The 17495-nt window shown below is 39.3% G+C and overlaps 1 protein-coding gene across 13 annotated transcripts in view; it reads right to left on the reverse strand.

Annotated features, from left to right (window-relative positions):
• Positions 581-17495, reverse strand: part of FERMT2 (fermitin family member 2) — an 87210-nt gene continuing 70295 nt past the window's right edge. For 3 of the 13 annotated variants that reach the window (XM_021102113.1, XM_021102060.1, XM_021102110.1), the window contains exons 11-18: positions 16217-16341; positions 8431-8537; positions 8078-8299; positions 5998-6021; positions 5437-5457; positions 4227-4351; positions 3476-3617; positions 581-1855 (exon numbers count right to left, since the gene is read on the reverse strand). In XM_021102113.1, the coding sequence (XP_020957772.1) occupies positions 1682-1855; positions 3476-3617; positions 4227-4351; positions 5437-5457; positions 5998-6021; positions 8078-8299; positions 8431-8537; positions 16217-16341 (940 nt within the window). In that variant the 3' untranslated portion in view covers positions 581-1681. The remainder of the gene's footprint in view (positions 1856-3475; positions 3618-4226; positions 4352-5436; positions 5458-5997; positions 6022-8077; positions 8300-8430; positions 8538-16216; positions 16342-17495) is intronic. The other 10 variants (XM_021102100.1, XM_021102069.1, XM_021102118.1 and 7 more) reach the window with 5 other exon arrangements.

Raw genomic sequence — 17495 nt, forward strand, 5'->3', positions numbered from 1 at the left:
AAAAAAGTTTCAGAGCGAGGCCTATTATGACCTGGCCTCAGAGTACGAAGAAGAGCCATGGAGAATGTGACACAGACCAGAGACCTGATTCAGGTGATGGTGAGGGCAAAGACAAAAGAGACACTGGGCTGCAGGAGGGAAATATCAACAGGGCTTGGCCTGATTAAATGCAAGCAGTAAAAGATAAAGTCCAGAACTGAAGCTTTGAGTCTGAATAATGATATGATAGCAGCAAAAATAGGGAGTAAGTTCATAAAAAAATGTGTTTCTTAAAAACCAAGTCATTTTGCTGTTTAAACCCAGTTCTGCCCAAGTCAACAACATCTGTTCATCTGTCATATTTCTGATTATAGCTACATTTCTAGCATATAAATATTTTACAGTTCATTCTCAAGCAGTAGGAAAAATAAATTCTCAATTTAAGTGGAAGAATCCATCTTAGAGATTAAGTATGTCTCTCTGGTGACACTCCAGAATAAAGTTCTCACAAGCTGCAGGTAGTACATTTCCAAAAGGTAAATGTTCATTTGAACAAAGTTAACACCATGCAACAGTAAAAACAAGAAGTACGAAAGAAACATTAAATAAAAGATTTTGCTTTTATTTAAAATAAAATGCATTTATACAGTCTTTAAACCTTGGCTTATTGGACAATACTGGTAATCCACCCCTCCCTGGCACCCTTTTGGGCTACGTGAGCTAGGAATTTTCTGACTAGCACCAATGCAGATTGTAACAGCGCGACAGACTAGAACACAGCCAGTCCAGGCATTAGTTAAGGACACTGTGGCAAATCACAACTATGATGAAGTCACTCTTAATTTAGCAGATATTAAAACTGCACATTAATTATATTTTAAGGAGCATTTAATTAATGCAAAGATGCTACATCTAAGCCATTTGCTAGTTGTGAGTAATTTTTAAAAAAACTGTACAATTTTATAAAATTTGTGTTTGTACATTAGTTACACAAAATGCATACTTCATAGACCTTTACTTCATATTGTAATGCAAAAGTTGCATATTTTAGGCAGACAGTGAATATGCTGGTGAATACTAAGTGTCATAATACAATACGGTGTAAAAATAAAAACACAAGACAATATACATACATGCTTATTCAAGGACAAAAACCAGGTGTAACGACTAATAACATTTTTCCTTCAAAATCAAACAATGACATTATTAAATATCAGGCATCTTTTGAGGCCTAATTTATTTTGGGATAGGGAGGACGGATGACAAATGGCTACTAGAAGTAGAATGTTTTTAAAATATAAGGTCAAATTAAAACATACATTAAAACACATGCATTAAACATGACAAATAGACTTCATATAGTTTAAGCCCTGGATAGCTTTAAAGTAGATGGCTTGAATTTCTTAAGTGTTTGGCTAGCTTGAACCAGTGATGTTTTGTTCCTCACTTGCCCACTACTTCAGTTTTCAATTTCATGGCCCCAAGGAACGTGTGCCATATTAAGTCCGTATATTGTATCATGATAGCAGATTAATAGTCGTGCTTGTTAGTGCACATATTAACTGATTTGGTAAGGCAAAAAAGTTTTCATGATAAAATAATAAATTTCAAGCTTACTTTATTAAGCAGCATATAACAAACAACAGCTTTTAAAGTTAAATAACTGTTATGGCCGTGGAGTTTCATTACACAGCATTTCTATTCACACCCAACCACTGGTAAGTTTGTAGAACATCTCTTCATCTAAACTCTCATTTTGGTCTTTTGCACGTGTCGAGAGAAATATGTAGCCACCAATGAATTCATGAACCACTTTGCAATCTACTTCAGTACAGATGAAGGACAATCGTACTTCATCTGCAAACTCTACAGTGACCTGGAACAAAGACAGAGAACTATCAGTCCCAGCAAAACTCCAGATGCTGTGCTATTTAAGGCCTGTCCTTGTCACAAAAGCTCAAATATTTTTTTAATCCCAAACTAATAATGCATTCAAGTCCAAAAGAGTAAGTAGAGTTTACTAGCCCCTCCTCTCTTCCTTTTTAGTTTCCTTGTTCTGAAAAGGAAGACTGAATGCAAGGGGCTTAGGTCATTAAGTTCCCAAATGGTCTCTGGTGATTTAATTAATGAGAATCTCTCTCTTCAAATCCTGGGAGAAAACCTACTTCCTGTGTTTAATTCAATATCTGCTTTAGATATTTAACCTTTAGGTCTCATGTTTGAGTGTTTCAGAAATACAAGATTTTATACAGTAACTGAAATTGATACAACAAACCCAGTGACCCTAAAACAAATGACTTATTAGTGAAATATTGTTTCTTTTTAAATGATATTCATATATTCCAAGGCTGGAAGTAGCATGATATATAGATGTGCCAGGCTTTAGAGACGTAAGGATCCAAGTCTGAATCCTGATTCTGTTGCTGAGTGTGTGGGCATGGACAAAGACGGCCCTCAGTCCAAGTTTTAGTGTCTTCATTTGTAAAGCAATAGGATAATCCATCTACCTGAGAGGGCTGAGGTGAGGTTTAGAAATGGGGTACAATTGTAAAACATCTAGTATCATGCCTGGCACACAGTAGGCATGCAATAAAGAAAAGCTGTTCTTAGTGGAAAGGATTTATTCAGTATAGAAAGACAACTTCAGAGATCAGGCAATATTATAATTAGTATGTTCTTAGGATTTATACCAGTTTCACGGTGTCTTGATTACCACAGCTTCGTAATATTGCCTGAATTCTGGGAGAGTGATGCCTCCTGCTTGGCTTTTTGTTCCTCAGGGTTGCTTTGGCAATTCTGGGTCTTTTATGGTTCCATAGAAATTTTTAGATTGTTTGTTCTAGTTCTGTGAAAAATGTCATGGGTAATTTGATAGGGATTGCACTGAATTTGTAGACTGCTTTGGGTAGTATGGCCATTTTAATTATATGAATTCTTCTAATCCAGAAGCATGGAGTATCTTTCTATTTCTTCGAATCCATGTTTTATAGTTCTCAGCATATAAACCTTTCACCTCCTTGGTCAGGTTTATTCCTAGGTCTTTTAATTTTTTGGGATGCAATTTTCAAAACTATATTTTTATATATTCTTAGAATATCTGGGCTAGTTATGAAATAGGCAAGTTTAAGTGGGAAATGAACAGAATAACCAACCATGTGTTTTGTTTTGTTTTTGTCTTTTTGCCATTTCTTGGGCCGTTCCCGTGGCATATGGAGGTTCCCAGGCTAGGGGTCTAATCAGAGCCATAGCCACTAGCCTACACCAGAGCCACAGCAACACGGGATCCGAGCCGCATCTGCAACCTACACCACAACTCACGGCAATGCCGGATAGTTACCCCGCTGAGCAAGGGCAGGGATTGAACCCGCAACCTCATGGTTCCCAGTTGGATTCGTTAACCACTGCGCCACGACAGGAACTCCTATAGGCCTTTTTAATTCATTCGTTTTTATTAGACGGCCTATCTATGTGTTCAAACAGCACAGCCAAAGCTTACCATTTTTATTTCCCAGTTTACATTCCACTGTTTCATGTTACTAAAACGCCACGTTTTCATAGCATCTCCTGTGCTGGCATCCATCCTAATCAATCTGTTGTACGCAATTCCAATAAGTTCTTCTTTTTTGCCCCCTTGGAACCTACAGCATTAAAAACATAAATAAATGTTTTAAAACATGTTAGGGGTGGTTAAGGGGACATTTCGGTCTATTTTTCTTCTAAGATATGTGCTTTTTAATTCTAAAAAAAATAGTGCTACTCTTAAACGACTAAAAACAAAAATGCAATCATTTTGAATTTTTGATGAGAAAAATTTAAGTATATAAAATAACATTCCAACATCTAAACTTTACTTGTAATAGGTTAATGGATCTCAGTAGGTAGGTAGCATTAAATGCTTAATTTCTTCCTTTTTTTTTTTTTTTTTTTGGTCTTTTTTAGGGCTGTACCCACAGCATGTGCAAGTTCCCAGGCTAAGGGTCAAATCAGAGCTGTAGCTGCCAGCCTATGCCACATCAGATCTGAGCCATGTCTGTGACCTATACTGCAGCTTACAGAAACACCAGATCCTTAACCCACTGAGTGAGGCCAGGGATTGAACCAGCAACCTCACAGATACTAGTTGGATTCATTACCACTGAGCCACAACGTGAACTCTGTTAAATGCTTAATTTCTAATTATATGAAGTAGACTAAGTAAAAAGGCACAGGTTAAGGTTTACATATAGGTGATTAGTAGAACCACTGACCTTGCGATAAAATGTGTGATGCCAAATTCTGGTAATGACTGCCAAGCTTGAATAAATCTCATCTTGGCTTCAATTAGACTCATCTGAGCTACATTCTGATGGGCCTCCAAGATTCTTGCTGTTATCTAAACATGATTAAACATCATCTTTACCATTACATATTATTCTTTCATGGTACAATAAAGACAAAAAAGATTTTTAAAAATTGAATTACATGCCCCACCCCAAAATTACATGTTACAAGAGTTGGAATCAGGAAATATTTGAAGCTACATTCAAGAATTTTAATAAAATAATGAATTTCCAAAATTTAAACTTCAATTTTTTTTTAATTTGTTTTCATATATCAAGAAACAGTAAGTACTATTAGGAGTGGATAAGTGGCATTTTTTGAGAATATTCATGTACACATATATATGATACTGTCCTATAAAACCACATTTCTAATCTTCATATATATGACGGGTTTAAAATTCAGCACCAAGGTACATAATCAGAATGAATACCTAGAACACAAGTTTCTTTTCTTTTTTTTTCTTTTTTTGTCTTTTTGCCTTTTCTAGGGCCGCTCCCGCGGCATATGGAGGTTCCCAGGCTAGGGGTCCAATTGGAGCTGTAGCCGCTGGCCTACACCAGAGACACAGCAATGCGGGATCCGGGATCCGAGCCGCGTCTGTGACCTACACCACAGCTCATGGCAACGCCGAATCCTTAACCCACTGAGCAAGGCCAGGGATCGAACCTGCAACCTCATGGTTCCTAGTCAGATTCGCTGACCACTAAACCACGACGGGAACTCCACAAGTTTCCAACAGGAATATAAACAGCTTTAAAGGACTTGGAAATCACCATAATAATTTAAAATTTTTTCAAAAGGAATCATTAGAAAGGTTATTATTATTATTTTTTGCTGCACACATGGCATGTGGAAGTTCCCAGGCCAGGGAGGGACTGAACCTGCACCCTAGCAGTGACCCAAGCCACTGCAGTGACAACTCCAGATCCTTAACCACAAAGGAACTCCTGGAAAGGTTAATTTTTAATTTAAATTACACTCATTTTGGGGTGATTATTCCCTCAAAGAATAGAAGGAAATTAATCCATGAGGGGGAGATTGTAGCTAGGGCTATAAACACTTAAAATTTATTTCTTTTTCTCTCTCTTTTTTCTTCTTCTTTTTTTTTTTTTTTTTTTAATATGGAGAACTTACCAAATCTCTTATATAGCCTGGCTGTAGATGGCAATGCGAGGAAAAGGAAAAGGAAGCAGAAAGAAAAAAAAAGGCAATCAGAAAAAACGGCAATGAAGCAAAGAAAAAGTTGCGGTAACCTGCAAACCAAAATTCCAGCCAAAAACCATGCAAAAAAATTGCTTTAGGTAGAAACCAAGCAAAGTAAATAAATGCAAGTATGAAAATGAAAATGAGAAAGGAGTAATTACTTTCCATTTAGAATACTGAGAAACACTCCACATTATTTTAGATTGTTATGTGTTACTAAAATTAAGGGTAGAAATTTATAGGGAGAAAATAAAAAGAACAAATTTTAATCTTTCCCCCCTCATGTACCAGTTCTTACTGGTTAGGGTAAAGCTAATTATTATTTTAGTAGCAAAATAAATATTAATATTCCAAAGCTTTTAATACTGTCTCATATTGAGTCAGATAATACAATCCATGCACTTCTTTCCAGAAATAAGTTGAAGGCATAAAATAAGTGCAGTGACCATACTGTTTCTTTGTTTACACAAGAAAAGCAAAGCCCTCAATTACCATCTGTTTTTTGCATCCTTTTTCCTGGAAGGGAAGATAAAAATATGCCATACACTAGGAGCAGTGGCTATAAATGTATTATTCCATTTCAATTTGGATTAACATGCATACAATGTAGAACAACTCTTTTCTTTAAAAAGTAAAAGTCCAGTTTGGGGGTTATATTTATGTAAAAAGTATCTAGAGAAAGTTTAATATATAGTGTTGAGGAATTAAAGTAAACTACGTATAACAAAGACTTTTTTACTTGCTGGATGGACCCAAGGACTTTAATCCCTGGTGGTGCAGTTGAATGACCCCAAGGCCTGCACATCTTAGACTGACCTAACTTTTGAGTGCCACTGGATTACAGAGGTTAGCAAACAATTACTGAGCACTGTGTCCAGTGACTAGTACAGCACCTGACATAACGGCAACCAAACTCCTGCCTATTAGCACCGACTAGGTGTCAGGGCAATACCTGGTCTCCGCCTTCTAGGAACAACCTCCAAGTCTAGCTAAGGAAAGGAGAATTAAAAAAGAGTGTACATTTGATAAGATGCCAATGTGGCAGACAAGGCTAGAAAGATCCTTCACGTCAGATTGCATACATACTGCTATCCTGCCTGTTAAAGACAGTCACACGTCCTTTGTCCTCAAGAGAATTTTCAGCTAGCCATCTAGTCAAGAATCGAGAGAAAAGTATCTTTTCAAAGGGAAAATGATCACTTTAAAGGCTTCTGAGAAAACAATTCAATACTTGTCTGACAGCTAAACCAACATTTGGCAATCTTCACAATTATACTTTAAGACCTTTTTTTCCTGATGGCTGACAGGGAAAGGAAAAGACTACTAAGATTTGAAACTATTTACTGCCTTTGAAGGCAAATAAATCCACTTTTAGAAACAAGTCTCATTACGAATAAATTTTAAATGAATTAACTAAGAATAAAAAATGTTAGTACTCGATTCACTTTCCCTCTTTAATTTAAGATCTACATTCCACAAAGCTCCCCAGGGCAGCACTGCCTCCATTCCTTACTACTCCCACGTCATACGACTGTGGGAGAAACAATTTCCATGGAGCTTACACAGCTCTGAGACTTAAGACAAGTACTTGGTGATTAAAACTTCTGAATATTTCTAACTAAGCGATTTCAGACCTATATGATAAACTTCACATTTATTGCCAAGAAAAAGTATTCTGGGTATGTCAAGACTGGGCCTTTTTAGTACTGTTTTGAAATTATTCCTTAACGAAGATACAAACGAAACTAGATTAAAACGAAATATTTACTTTAAAGGTCTTCTTCATCCTTGTCCCAAACCGAAGCCCTTTCCTTTTATGGCATTATGCTGGGTGTAGGGACTACTGGGGGCTATCCCAAGTGAAACTCCCCTGCAAAGAACCTTTTATGTTGTACTAAAGAACCATTTTTCTAAACAGCGATCCTTTTATGGTACTAATTTCCAAGAAAGGAATTCTAAAGAGTGAACAAAAGTAGTGAATTTAAAAGAAAATATACCAAACTCTGTCACTTGACACAAACCTTACTAGGTTTGGACTGCAAGTATTAAGTAAAGACAAAGTTAAATGTGGACTACTTATATTAATAAACTCTTGTAAAGTTTACTTCCAAAGCTGGAAAAGTCAATTTCGATAGCAAGAAGAATCATCACAGGTTTGGTTGGGAGATGCTGGCTGTGCTCTGTATCAGGCTTATTTTATATAAGGAATAAGCTGCATGAAGTAAGAAACACAAAGCAGTAAGACCACATTCACTTCCCTGAAAGAACATCCTGTTAGCAGGATGATTTCCTCTGGTTGTTTAGAATAAATATGCTCCCAACTATTCCACCTCCTTATCTGTCCTATTAAAATAAGTGTTTTTTTTTTTTTTAAATGACCAACTTAAAGTGACTAAAAGCTATTTATTTCTTCTTTTACATTTTAACCACCTGACATGAAATTAAGACTACCAATTAGGACTAAGAAGTTGGGGAAAACGAAAGTATATATAGAAAATTGTACAACAAGTTGTATAACAAATAACAAACAAACCAGTAGAAAATAGTAGATGAAGTAAAGTGAATCAAATACCTGCTTGTTCTTGTACTTTTTTAGATAGCGAGGGGACACCAAACATTCAGGATTTATATCAGTTGTGATCTGCTCTGGTATTAACTGAGGATCTGGATTTAAGTGTTGCATCTTCAGAAAGGAAAGAATATTTTGAACTTCTACATTATAAGAACTGTCCGCCATAGTCTTGCCTTTGGAAGCCAGCCTGCAGGCTGCCATCCAGTGCGCATATTGTTTTTCCTGTGAAAAGAAGTATCAAGGCTTGAGACCTATCACAAGATGGGTCCTATGAGTATAAAATATAAGAATGAATGGTCAACTCACTAAGGAATCAAAAAAGATTGGAATTTACTTTTAATCAGAAAACTCACATTGTCACAACGAAGCCAGATTTCATTCATGCCCTCTGCAACAGGAATGAGGAGTTTAATGTTAAATTTTTGGCCTGAAATGTTCACGTCTGGGGTAACTTCACACCCTGTAATTAAAAAAATTATTAAAATGGTCAAACTTACTGTTAAGAAATCCCAAGCCAATACAGGCAGACTTCATTTTATGGCATCTCAACATGCTGAATTTGCTGTCATGGAATCTATAAATCAAGGAATAAATTCTTTACGCTCAGTGATTTTGTTTGTGGTAGAGCAAAGAATGAGATCTAATATATGAGAAGTTAACTGCACAGAGTTTGTGGCCCTCACAATTCAGAGAACTTGTGAAGAGTTGGAAGAGAAGGAAAGGATCCTATTAAAAGGATATTTTACCAACATCACTTACAATATGATGTATCCCACAAGTTTTATACTTGTAGTTTTAGTATCATTCAGTTCCTCCCAATCTCACGTTATCTGGGATTTTTAAAACTTTCAAATGTAAAGGCGTTTTTAAATATCCTTCTATAGTTACATTCTAATTTAATTGTGTTTTGGTCAGAAGAAATGACTATTATGACGCCTTATAAAAAAAAAAAAAGTCTATGTGGGGGGGGATAGCCAGTTTGAGCTGAAGTCCTATATGAGGGCCTCCTCAGGATCCCACTGTTCCTAATTCAACTGTTCTCCCCTCTTATTCCTGTGCAGAAGGAGAAAGCCTAATGGCACTGGGGAGGTGGGGTGGCAGAGGGGGGTCGGGTAGAGAAGCAAGGCTCTCCTGATTCAACTGAATGCTCCTGGGCACAGGCGTCCTTCCAAAATTCCAGGGTATTGGCATACTAAACTAATAGTTCAATTCAGAGGGTGACCATCTGAACAAAAATCGTTTCTTAAAGCCATTTCTTTGTAGATATGACTCAATCCATTGATCAACCGTATGCACAATATTTTAGGAGTCCATCTGGTATAGAAGGTAACATAAACTTACATACTTTGGAAGTCAGTATGAAAATAACTGGCATTCAGAATTTCCATTTACTGGCAAGTTTTCAGTAACACATACATTTATGGATAACAAAAATCCATGTACTCAACTCTGTTAACCATTACCTGGTGGCTTTACAGAGGAGAACACAGATTTACTGAATGTATAGTCCGTTAAGTAATGGGGCAATGGTCAGCATAAATTAGTAACCAGTGAGGAAGAGCTCTTAATCAGGGATTTGGGTCCCAGACCTTGCTCAACCACTCATATCCAACTGATTTATGCCCAAATTTCCTGACCTTAAACTCTACCTCACTGATGCTGCAAGGATCATTAAGATGATGTACATGTCAAAGCTCCCTAAAGGGTATTCCAATCATTTCTGCTTTTAGTTCATGTGTCCCTCAGTATGTCTCATCGCCATCCAGCAGGCTCTATGAGGAAGGACGTAAACAGTTAGCAAGGCCTGCCACTGCCCTTTTCTCTTTGTACTGAAGCAACTTCTCCCAGCAGAGAGAGTATAAGGAACAAGAATAATAAACCTCTGTGTATCTACCATATAGAAAAAATGTTTAAATTGTCACTTTTCCCCCTTTACATAAATGTTACAAGTATCAAATTAAAGAAACAGAACATTTTGGATAAGGGATAGATAGGTCTGTCTCCTCTCCAAAATTAACTCCAGTCATGATTTTGGTGGACTCCCCCCCGCCACCCTTTTACTTTCTTTTAAAAATATTTACTGCACATAAGTAGCTGCCATAGTTGACTCCTTCTACACAATTACTAGAAGTGACCAGGAGTTGTGTGGCAGTGTGTTTAACCTATGAAGTTAAAACAAAGATGACTGGAGATAGACCATCTTTTCCATAAATTTCATTAATCATTCAAGTAGATTTAAAGTACACAAAACCAGAGTTCCCATTGTAGCTCAGTGGTTAACGAACCCGACTAGCATCCATGAGGATACGGGTTCAATCCCTGGCCTTGCTCAGTGAGTTAAGGATCTGGCGTTGCTGTGAGCTGTGGTGTAGGTCACAGACACAGCTCAGACCCCGAGTTGTTGTGGCATAGGCCAGCAGCTACAGCTCCAATTCGGCCCCTAGCCTGGGAACCTCCATACGCCGCTGCTGCCAGTGAGACCCTAAAAAAAGACAAAAAGACAAAAAATAAAAATAAAATTAAAAAAAATACAGTACACAAAACCAAAATAATTAGGTTTCTTTGTAAAGTAAAATACCAAGACAATTAAAAAGAGAGACAAAGTGGTAACTCAGGCTCATGTAGGCACAGAGGCACTCAGTGGCTACGCCTCCTTGCTTTCTCAGCTACCTGCTTCGGTGGTAACGTGCTGGACAACACTATAACCCAGTTACCAGCCTCTGAAATGTTAAATGCAAACAGCCCACTGTGATCACAGTCTTCAATCCTATATCTCAAATTCTTTGAGAGACCCAATCCGGTGAGCGCACAGCTTTCTCCCCACCCACTATATGTTCCCACCTTCCTTCCCTGCAGTCCAAGCTAGACACCACTTCACCAGATGTCACCTCCAGCTCTCCAGACTCATGGTCTTTCCATCACATACACTTAGCAAAACCTTAACTCTGGCTCAACCCAATCATCTACCGTTTACTTGCTTATGTTCTGGCTGCTGAGCACTCTAGAAGCGGGGAGGGAGTCACAAAACTGAGCAGGTAAGTTTCACTAGAAATTCATCAGTTTTCAACTTCAACCTGACCCATGACATTTACAACCTGTCTTTAGGACATTCTCAACAATGTTTATTTCAAATCTTAGACCTCCTCTGCCACTTGCTCTTAGGGGACAATTTCATCTGTTATTTTTCCAAGAACATGAAAGCCATCAGAAATGAGGTCCCCCACCTTTCTGCCACCACAGCAGAAAAAAACCTAGCTGCCCTCATGTCCACACAGTGAAATGGGGTCTAAGCCCCTAAGGCCCTCCTGTCTGAGTGGGCTGAGCTTTCTACCACCACCAGGAACCTTGCTCCACCACAGAGACCCACTCCTCCCACTTTCCCTCCTTTCTCTGCAAGGTGATGTTTCCATCAGCATTTAACCTCCCGAAGTCCTTCTCATCTTAAACTATAAAATGCCTCTCTCTTCTACTTGATACCTGTCTCTTCTATTACTGCTCTCTTTCCTCTTTCCCTGTCACAGATAAGGTTCATCAAAAACTATCTTTATTTCCTATTTACTTCTCAAAGACTATACTTTGGCTACCATACCCAAAAATCCATTGAAACCTGCTGAATCTGTTATTTAAAAAAAATTTTTATTATACCTAACTTAAAAATGTTGTCAATTTCTGCTGTACAATATCAAGTAACCCAGCTACGCACATATATATGTTCTTTTTCTCCTATTATCTTCCATCATGTTACATCACATGTGATTAGATATAGTTCCCTGACTGTACAGCATTACAGTCCCATTACTTATCCACTCCAAATGCAATAGTTTGCATCTATTAACCCCAAACTCCCAGTCCATCCCACTCACTACCCCTGCTGAATCTATTCTAAATCAAGGCCACTAACCACCTCCATGTGGCTAAATCCAATGGAAGCTTAATCTTTATTTTACTTTCCTGTAGCATTTGACACTATTGACTACTCTGTCCTTTTTAAAACACCTTTTACCTTAACTTGTATCATCCCTCATTTCCACAGTCTTCCTATGCATTTTTTTTTTTTTTTTTTTTTTTTTTTTTGCTTTTTAGGCGTACCCACGGCATATGGAGGTTCCCAGGTTAGGGGTCTAATTGGAGCTATAGCTGCCAGCCTACACCACAGCCACGGCCACTTCAGATCCGAGCCTCGTCTGCAACCTACACCACTAACGCTGGATCCTTAAATACACTTAGCGAGGCCAGGATTGAACCCGGAACTTCATGGTTCCTAGTTGGATTTGTTTCCACTGAACCATGATGGGAATTCCTCCCTATGCATTTTTCATTTTTGTTTCCCTTTCAAGTTCCTCTCCTCCAGTCTGCCCTATACCTTAAATATGGGTGCCCTGCAGGGTTCTGTTCTCATTAGCCTTTTCGTATTATAGACAACTATTTCAATGGCCACATATATTTTTAATACTAACTGCTACAACATCATTATGTGCAGCATGCATCTCTCCCATCTCCAAATAGATATCCCACTGGCACCTTAAATTTAAAATAATCCAATTAAATTAAGTTTATTTTTCTCCCCAAACTCACTTACTCTCAATCTTAATCTCACCCTACCCACCCAACCATACAAGCTAGAATCAAGTCTCTCCCCTAGCCTCTCGCAGGTCTGTCGACTGAACTTCCTCAGTATCTCCTGAAGGTGCACCCTTTTCTCTATCCATATGATGAACCTAACCTGAATCACTACCACTGCTCTGAAATCTCCCCGTTTTACTATAGCCAATATAAATATGATGGATCCTATCATTTTCATGTTAGGGTCTCAGTGTTACTTCATCGCTCCTGATTTTTTCCTTAACATTTTTATCCTCTGACAGCATTACCTCCCATGTTAGCAAGATATGGATATGGATATTCAACAGCTATTAAGGAAGGAGTCACCACCCCTGCCCCCACACCTTCCATTCCACATTCTAGCAGCACAACCCCCGCTACAGTTGCTGATGCTTTATTCCAAGCATGTTTACACACCAGTCTCTTTTACCAACTCTTTTCTTCCACGGATCACAATTTTCTCTTTTGGATGTTCACTCCAACATAATTTCCCCCATAAAGTCTCTCCTAATTCCCTCCACCATCACGGAAGAGTAACTGATAGAGCACCCTTACCTCTTTGCTCCTTTGACTTGCTAATTACTTTTTAAGGTACTATTTATTGCCCAAGTTATAACTGTTTATCTCCTAACATACCCTAAATATCCTGAAGGATAAGATTAATCCGTGCTTGCTCACATCTCCAGTGCCTGGCACAGTTTGTGGCACAAGAGATCAATCAGCATCTGTTGAACTGCATTTTTTAGAACTTTGCATTTTAGGAATCTTAGGGGCCCTAGAGAGCATCTAGTCCACAACTCACTACTCAGAGGAAGATGCTGAGGTCCAGATAGGCTATTTTTCCCAAAATCATAGGGCTTGTTTAGTGGCAGAGCAGAATCTAGGCCATTTGATTCTTGGGCTAGTGTTACCTTCAACCAGTGTGATGTGCTTAAAAAGCACTCCTTTGGGAGGACGGGAGAAGTGAGACCAGGACACCCTGTAAACTGTTCTCCATACCAGGACCTGACTCCTCACTTATACAGAGAGAAGATTAGGGATGTAACAGGGACAGATAAGACAGAGGCCAGAAGACAGCCTTGAAGGGAAGCAATATGAAAGCTGTGATGGGGAGTTCCCGTCGTGGCGCAGTGGTTAACAAATCTGACTAGGAACCATGAGGTTTCGGGTTTGATCCCTGCCCTTGCTTAGTGGGTTAAGGACCCGGCATTGTCGTGAGCTGTGGTGTAGGTTGCAGATGCGGCTCAGATCCCGTGTTGCTGTGGCTCTGGCGTAGGCCGGTGGCTACAGCTCCGATTGGACCCCTAGCCTGGGAACCTCCATATGCCGCAGGAGCGGCCCTAGAAAAGGCAAAAAGACAAAAAAAAAAAAAAAAAAAAAAAGCTGTGATGGATTCTGACAGTAACAGGGGACTTCCTGCTGTGGCACAGTGGGTTAAGAATCTGACTGCAGGAGCTTTGGTCACTGCAGAGGCGTGGGTTCGATCCCCAGCCCAGCATAGTGGGTTAAAGGATCTGGCATTGCCACAGCTGTGGTGCAGGTCACAGCTTCAGGAACTTACATATGCCATGGGTGTGGCCATAAAAAGAAAAAATGATAGAGACCGAAAAGTTAGACTCCTGACCTAGAAAGGCAGTGAGACTAACTAAAAGCTTTATGAAAATTACAGAATTGCAATGCATGGGCATAGCAATCTTCTACCCAGGGCAGAGGTTTTTCTATTTTTTAAAATGTGCGTAACTATAAAGCAATAGTTTGGCTGACTACCAGGAGAATAGAGACAGGGTAGAGATTTGGATATCTTGTTGAAATATACTAAAAATATTCCAATGTACCAAGCAAAATTAAGAATAAGATCTAGAGATTTAACTCCAGAGCCCAGAAGCACCTAACTCCTTTCTGAACTGCCTCTCCAACCCCTTGACTCAGTTGGGAATTCAAGTCTCACAAGAATGCATCTGATTGGAATCTAAATCTCGCTGGAAATGAGTCTGGAAAATGTATTTTAGTCTTCTAGCTTTTGCTATAAGGGAATTCACAGTAAAAGGAGTGTGGAATAGTGAGGAACTGATCTACTGCATCCTCTGCCAAGCATGCTGGCTACCAAGAGTGCAGTGAGTGCTTTGTGAGCTGGTGAGAGAGCAGTTCTCAGGGGTACATCTTCCCAGAGGAAGTGGTATCTAAACTGGAAGTGAGCTGGGCAGTTTTAAATAACATCACCACAAGTGATGAGAGAGGATCTTGGACAGTCTGCAAAACCAGCTAAAGGCCGTGCAGAGAAAGAGGTGGCAGGATGTGCTCCAGCTGCAAAAGAACCAGACCAACCTGGAGAGGAAACTTTCCTACCACCTGAACCAGGGCATCTAACACATGAAAGTGGTGAAGGAATGGTGTGAAGAACTAATACAAGTAACTAAAACCGCAATGAAGCTCTAACTCCACAGATCTGAATGGGGGAAAAAAAAGACCAAACCCAGTAGCTCTGAGCCTTGGCCAGGCTCAGTCCAGGCCACAGGAAACAAGCCTGCCACAGCTGCCACAAGAAAGCAGAAACAGGTCTAGCTACATGTGCCTCAAATGCCAGCCCCTGTTCTGAGACAGCTTTATATTTGAAGAGACAAGAGGAAACCAATGAGATTCAGGATGGCAGCTAGAAGAGACAAGAGGAAACCAATGAGATTCAGGATGGCAACGAGGTTATCCTGGGACTGTCCCAGAAGCCATGATGAAAACAGTGTTAAAGATGACACTTTAACAGGGAAGAAGTGTTGGCAATAAGGAAGAACCTTGCCAAACCCTGCTGGTGTCAGCTAACCCACTGGTGAGCCAGAAAATCAAAAGTCTGGGGATCTGAGCTGGACTAGCTTGTCATCAGTAAAGGTCAGGAAGAGGAGTAGGATGCTGATGAGGAAGAGAGAAACCAGCAAAAACTGGGAGGTGATGACTACAGCACAGATGAAAATTAAGCAGAATCTGAAACAGGTAAGCAGGCAACTCCTGCAGAATGAGGAAAAATTCAATGTCCTGATGCTGAAGAATAGGAAAGAGATACCATAAATTTTCTTAGGATAAAAGTAGAGGAAGTTCCCGTTGTGGCTCAGTGGTAAAGAACCCGACTAGTATCCATGAGGATGCAGGTTTGATCCCTCACTCAGTGGATCAAGGATCCAGTGGATCAAGGATCCAGCATTGCCGTGAGCTGTGGTGTAGGTTGCAGACATAGCTTGGATGTTGCATGGCTGTGGCTGTGGCATAGGCCAACAGCTGAAGCTCTGATTCAACTCCTAGCCTGGAAACTTCCATTTGCCACACATGTGTCCCTAAAAAGCAAAACAAACAAACAAAGAACAGTAGAATCCCATACTTCAAGTGAGGACTGCAGAGAGACTACAACAAAATATTCATGTGAAATTGAATACATACCTAAAGGAGTAAAGGAGCTGCTAAAAAATTTCTCCCCTTAGCAAAATGAAATTTATGAGTGTTAGCTAATAGATATTCCACCATCAATACTGGTCATTGCAAGGCTTCCCTTACCTCTTAGGTTCATCTGATGAGCTGGTGTGCCACTGGATTCTTCTTTGCTCTTATAGCAGGAAATAGATGTATCTTTAAAGGTGCACCAATATTGCTTGTAACCTTTTAGAGTCAGCTTTTTTGGCCTATGTGTCAAATAGAATTAGGAGGAAAACACTTTTGAAATAACTTTACCAATGCTATGTTTTAGCAGCAAAGTTTCACAATGTTAAAAGCCTGAGACCAAGCTTTACATATGCTGAATTCGATTCCCTTTTGGCCATTATATTCAAAGTTGCTATTATTGGATTTGCCCCTTCTTTTTCAATCAATCTTCTCAGGAAGATCTTACAGTGAGTAGGCAGAGAAAGAGAGCAAGACCAATATTCCAGTACTTCTGTCAGTTGTAGCCATCTATATCACTAGCGGGTCACATAGGAAGGGCAGGAAAATAAAGGTGAAGTAAATGTCAATAATTGGAAGGTTCCCAGGTCCTGTAATTAACCTCATGGTGCCCGTGCAACTGCCTCTTGTTTATCTAGCAAGACTAAAGGTGAGGGAAGTGCCTATCTCTCAGGGATGTATTTCAGTGGTGACTTTAACTTACCACTTATGTCAAACTTGAAGCATGAAGAAGAGAGGATAAGGAAAAATATAGGTCAATGCCAAAGGTGTTTATAGGGAGAACAAAGTGAGGTTAGGAAGTGGCATGTGACGTTGGGCTATCAGCTCAGATGTGCTCCATATATGGAGCTGGTATAACACTTAGCTACAGTAAATGGTTTATTTCACAATGGCTTATATTCCATATCACCTCTTTTCCTCTTCCTGCCTTAATGCCTTGCTCTCTTGATTCTGTGCAATATGACTGATCAGATCAATTTTTTTTAGAAGTCTGGATAAGATACACTAAAACCTTGTTATAAATGTCTCATGAACAAATGAATAGAATTCAAAGATTCTGGGGCTCTGAACAAAGAAATAACTACTGACAACAGCAGCTCATTATCTACTGCTTTTCCCCAGATGGGATGCTTTACACTGATAAGCCACTATGTGGGTCAGAATCTGCATGATGCAATCCACCTAGGTTTCACAATCCCGCTCCCTCTGCCCCTCCCACACACCCCTCCCCCTGCCCCTCCCACACACCCCTCCCCAGGCTTAAGAACAATGTTTATCACATAAAACAACTTAATAAAATTAAAAAAAAACCCACAACTTGAATGAGTATTGTAATTTTAATTTGGTAAAGAAGGTTATTTTCTCTCATTTCAATTTAGTGTTCATCTAATTGGTA

The sequence above is a fragment of the Sus scrofa genome, chromosome 1 (genome assembly GCF_000003025.6).
Source record: "Sus scrofa isolate TJ Tabasco breed Duroc chromosome 1, Sscrofa11.1, whole genome shotgun sequence".
In the NCBI taxonomy this organism is placed as follows: Eukaryota; Metazoa; Chordata; class Mammalia; order Artiodactyla; family Suidae; genus Sus; species Sus scrofa.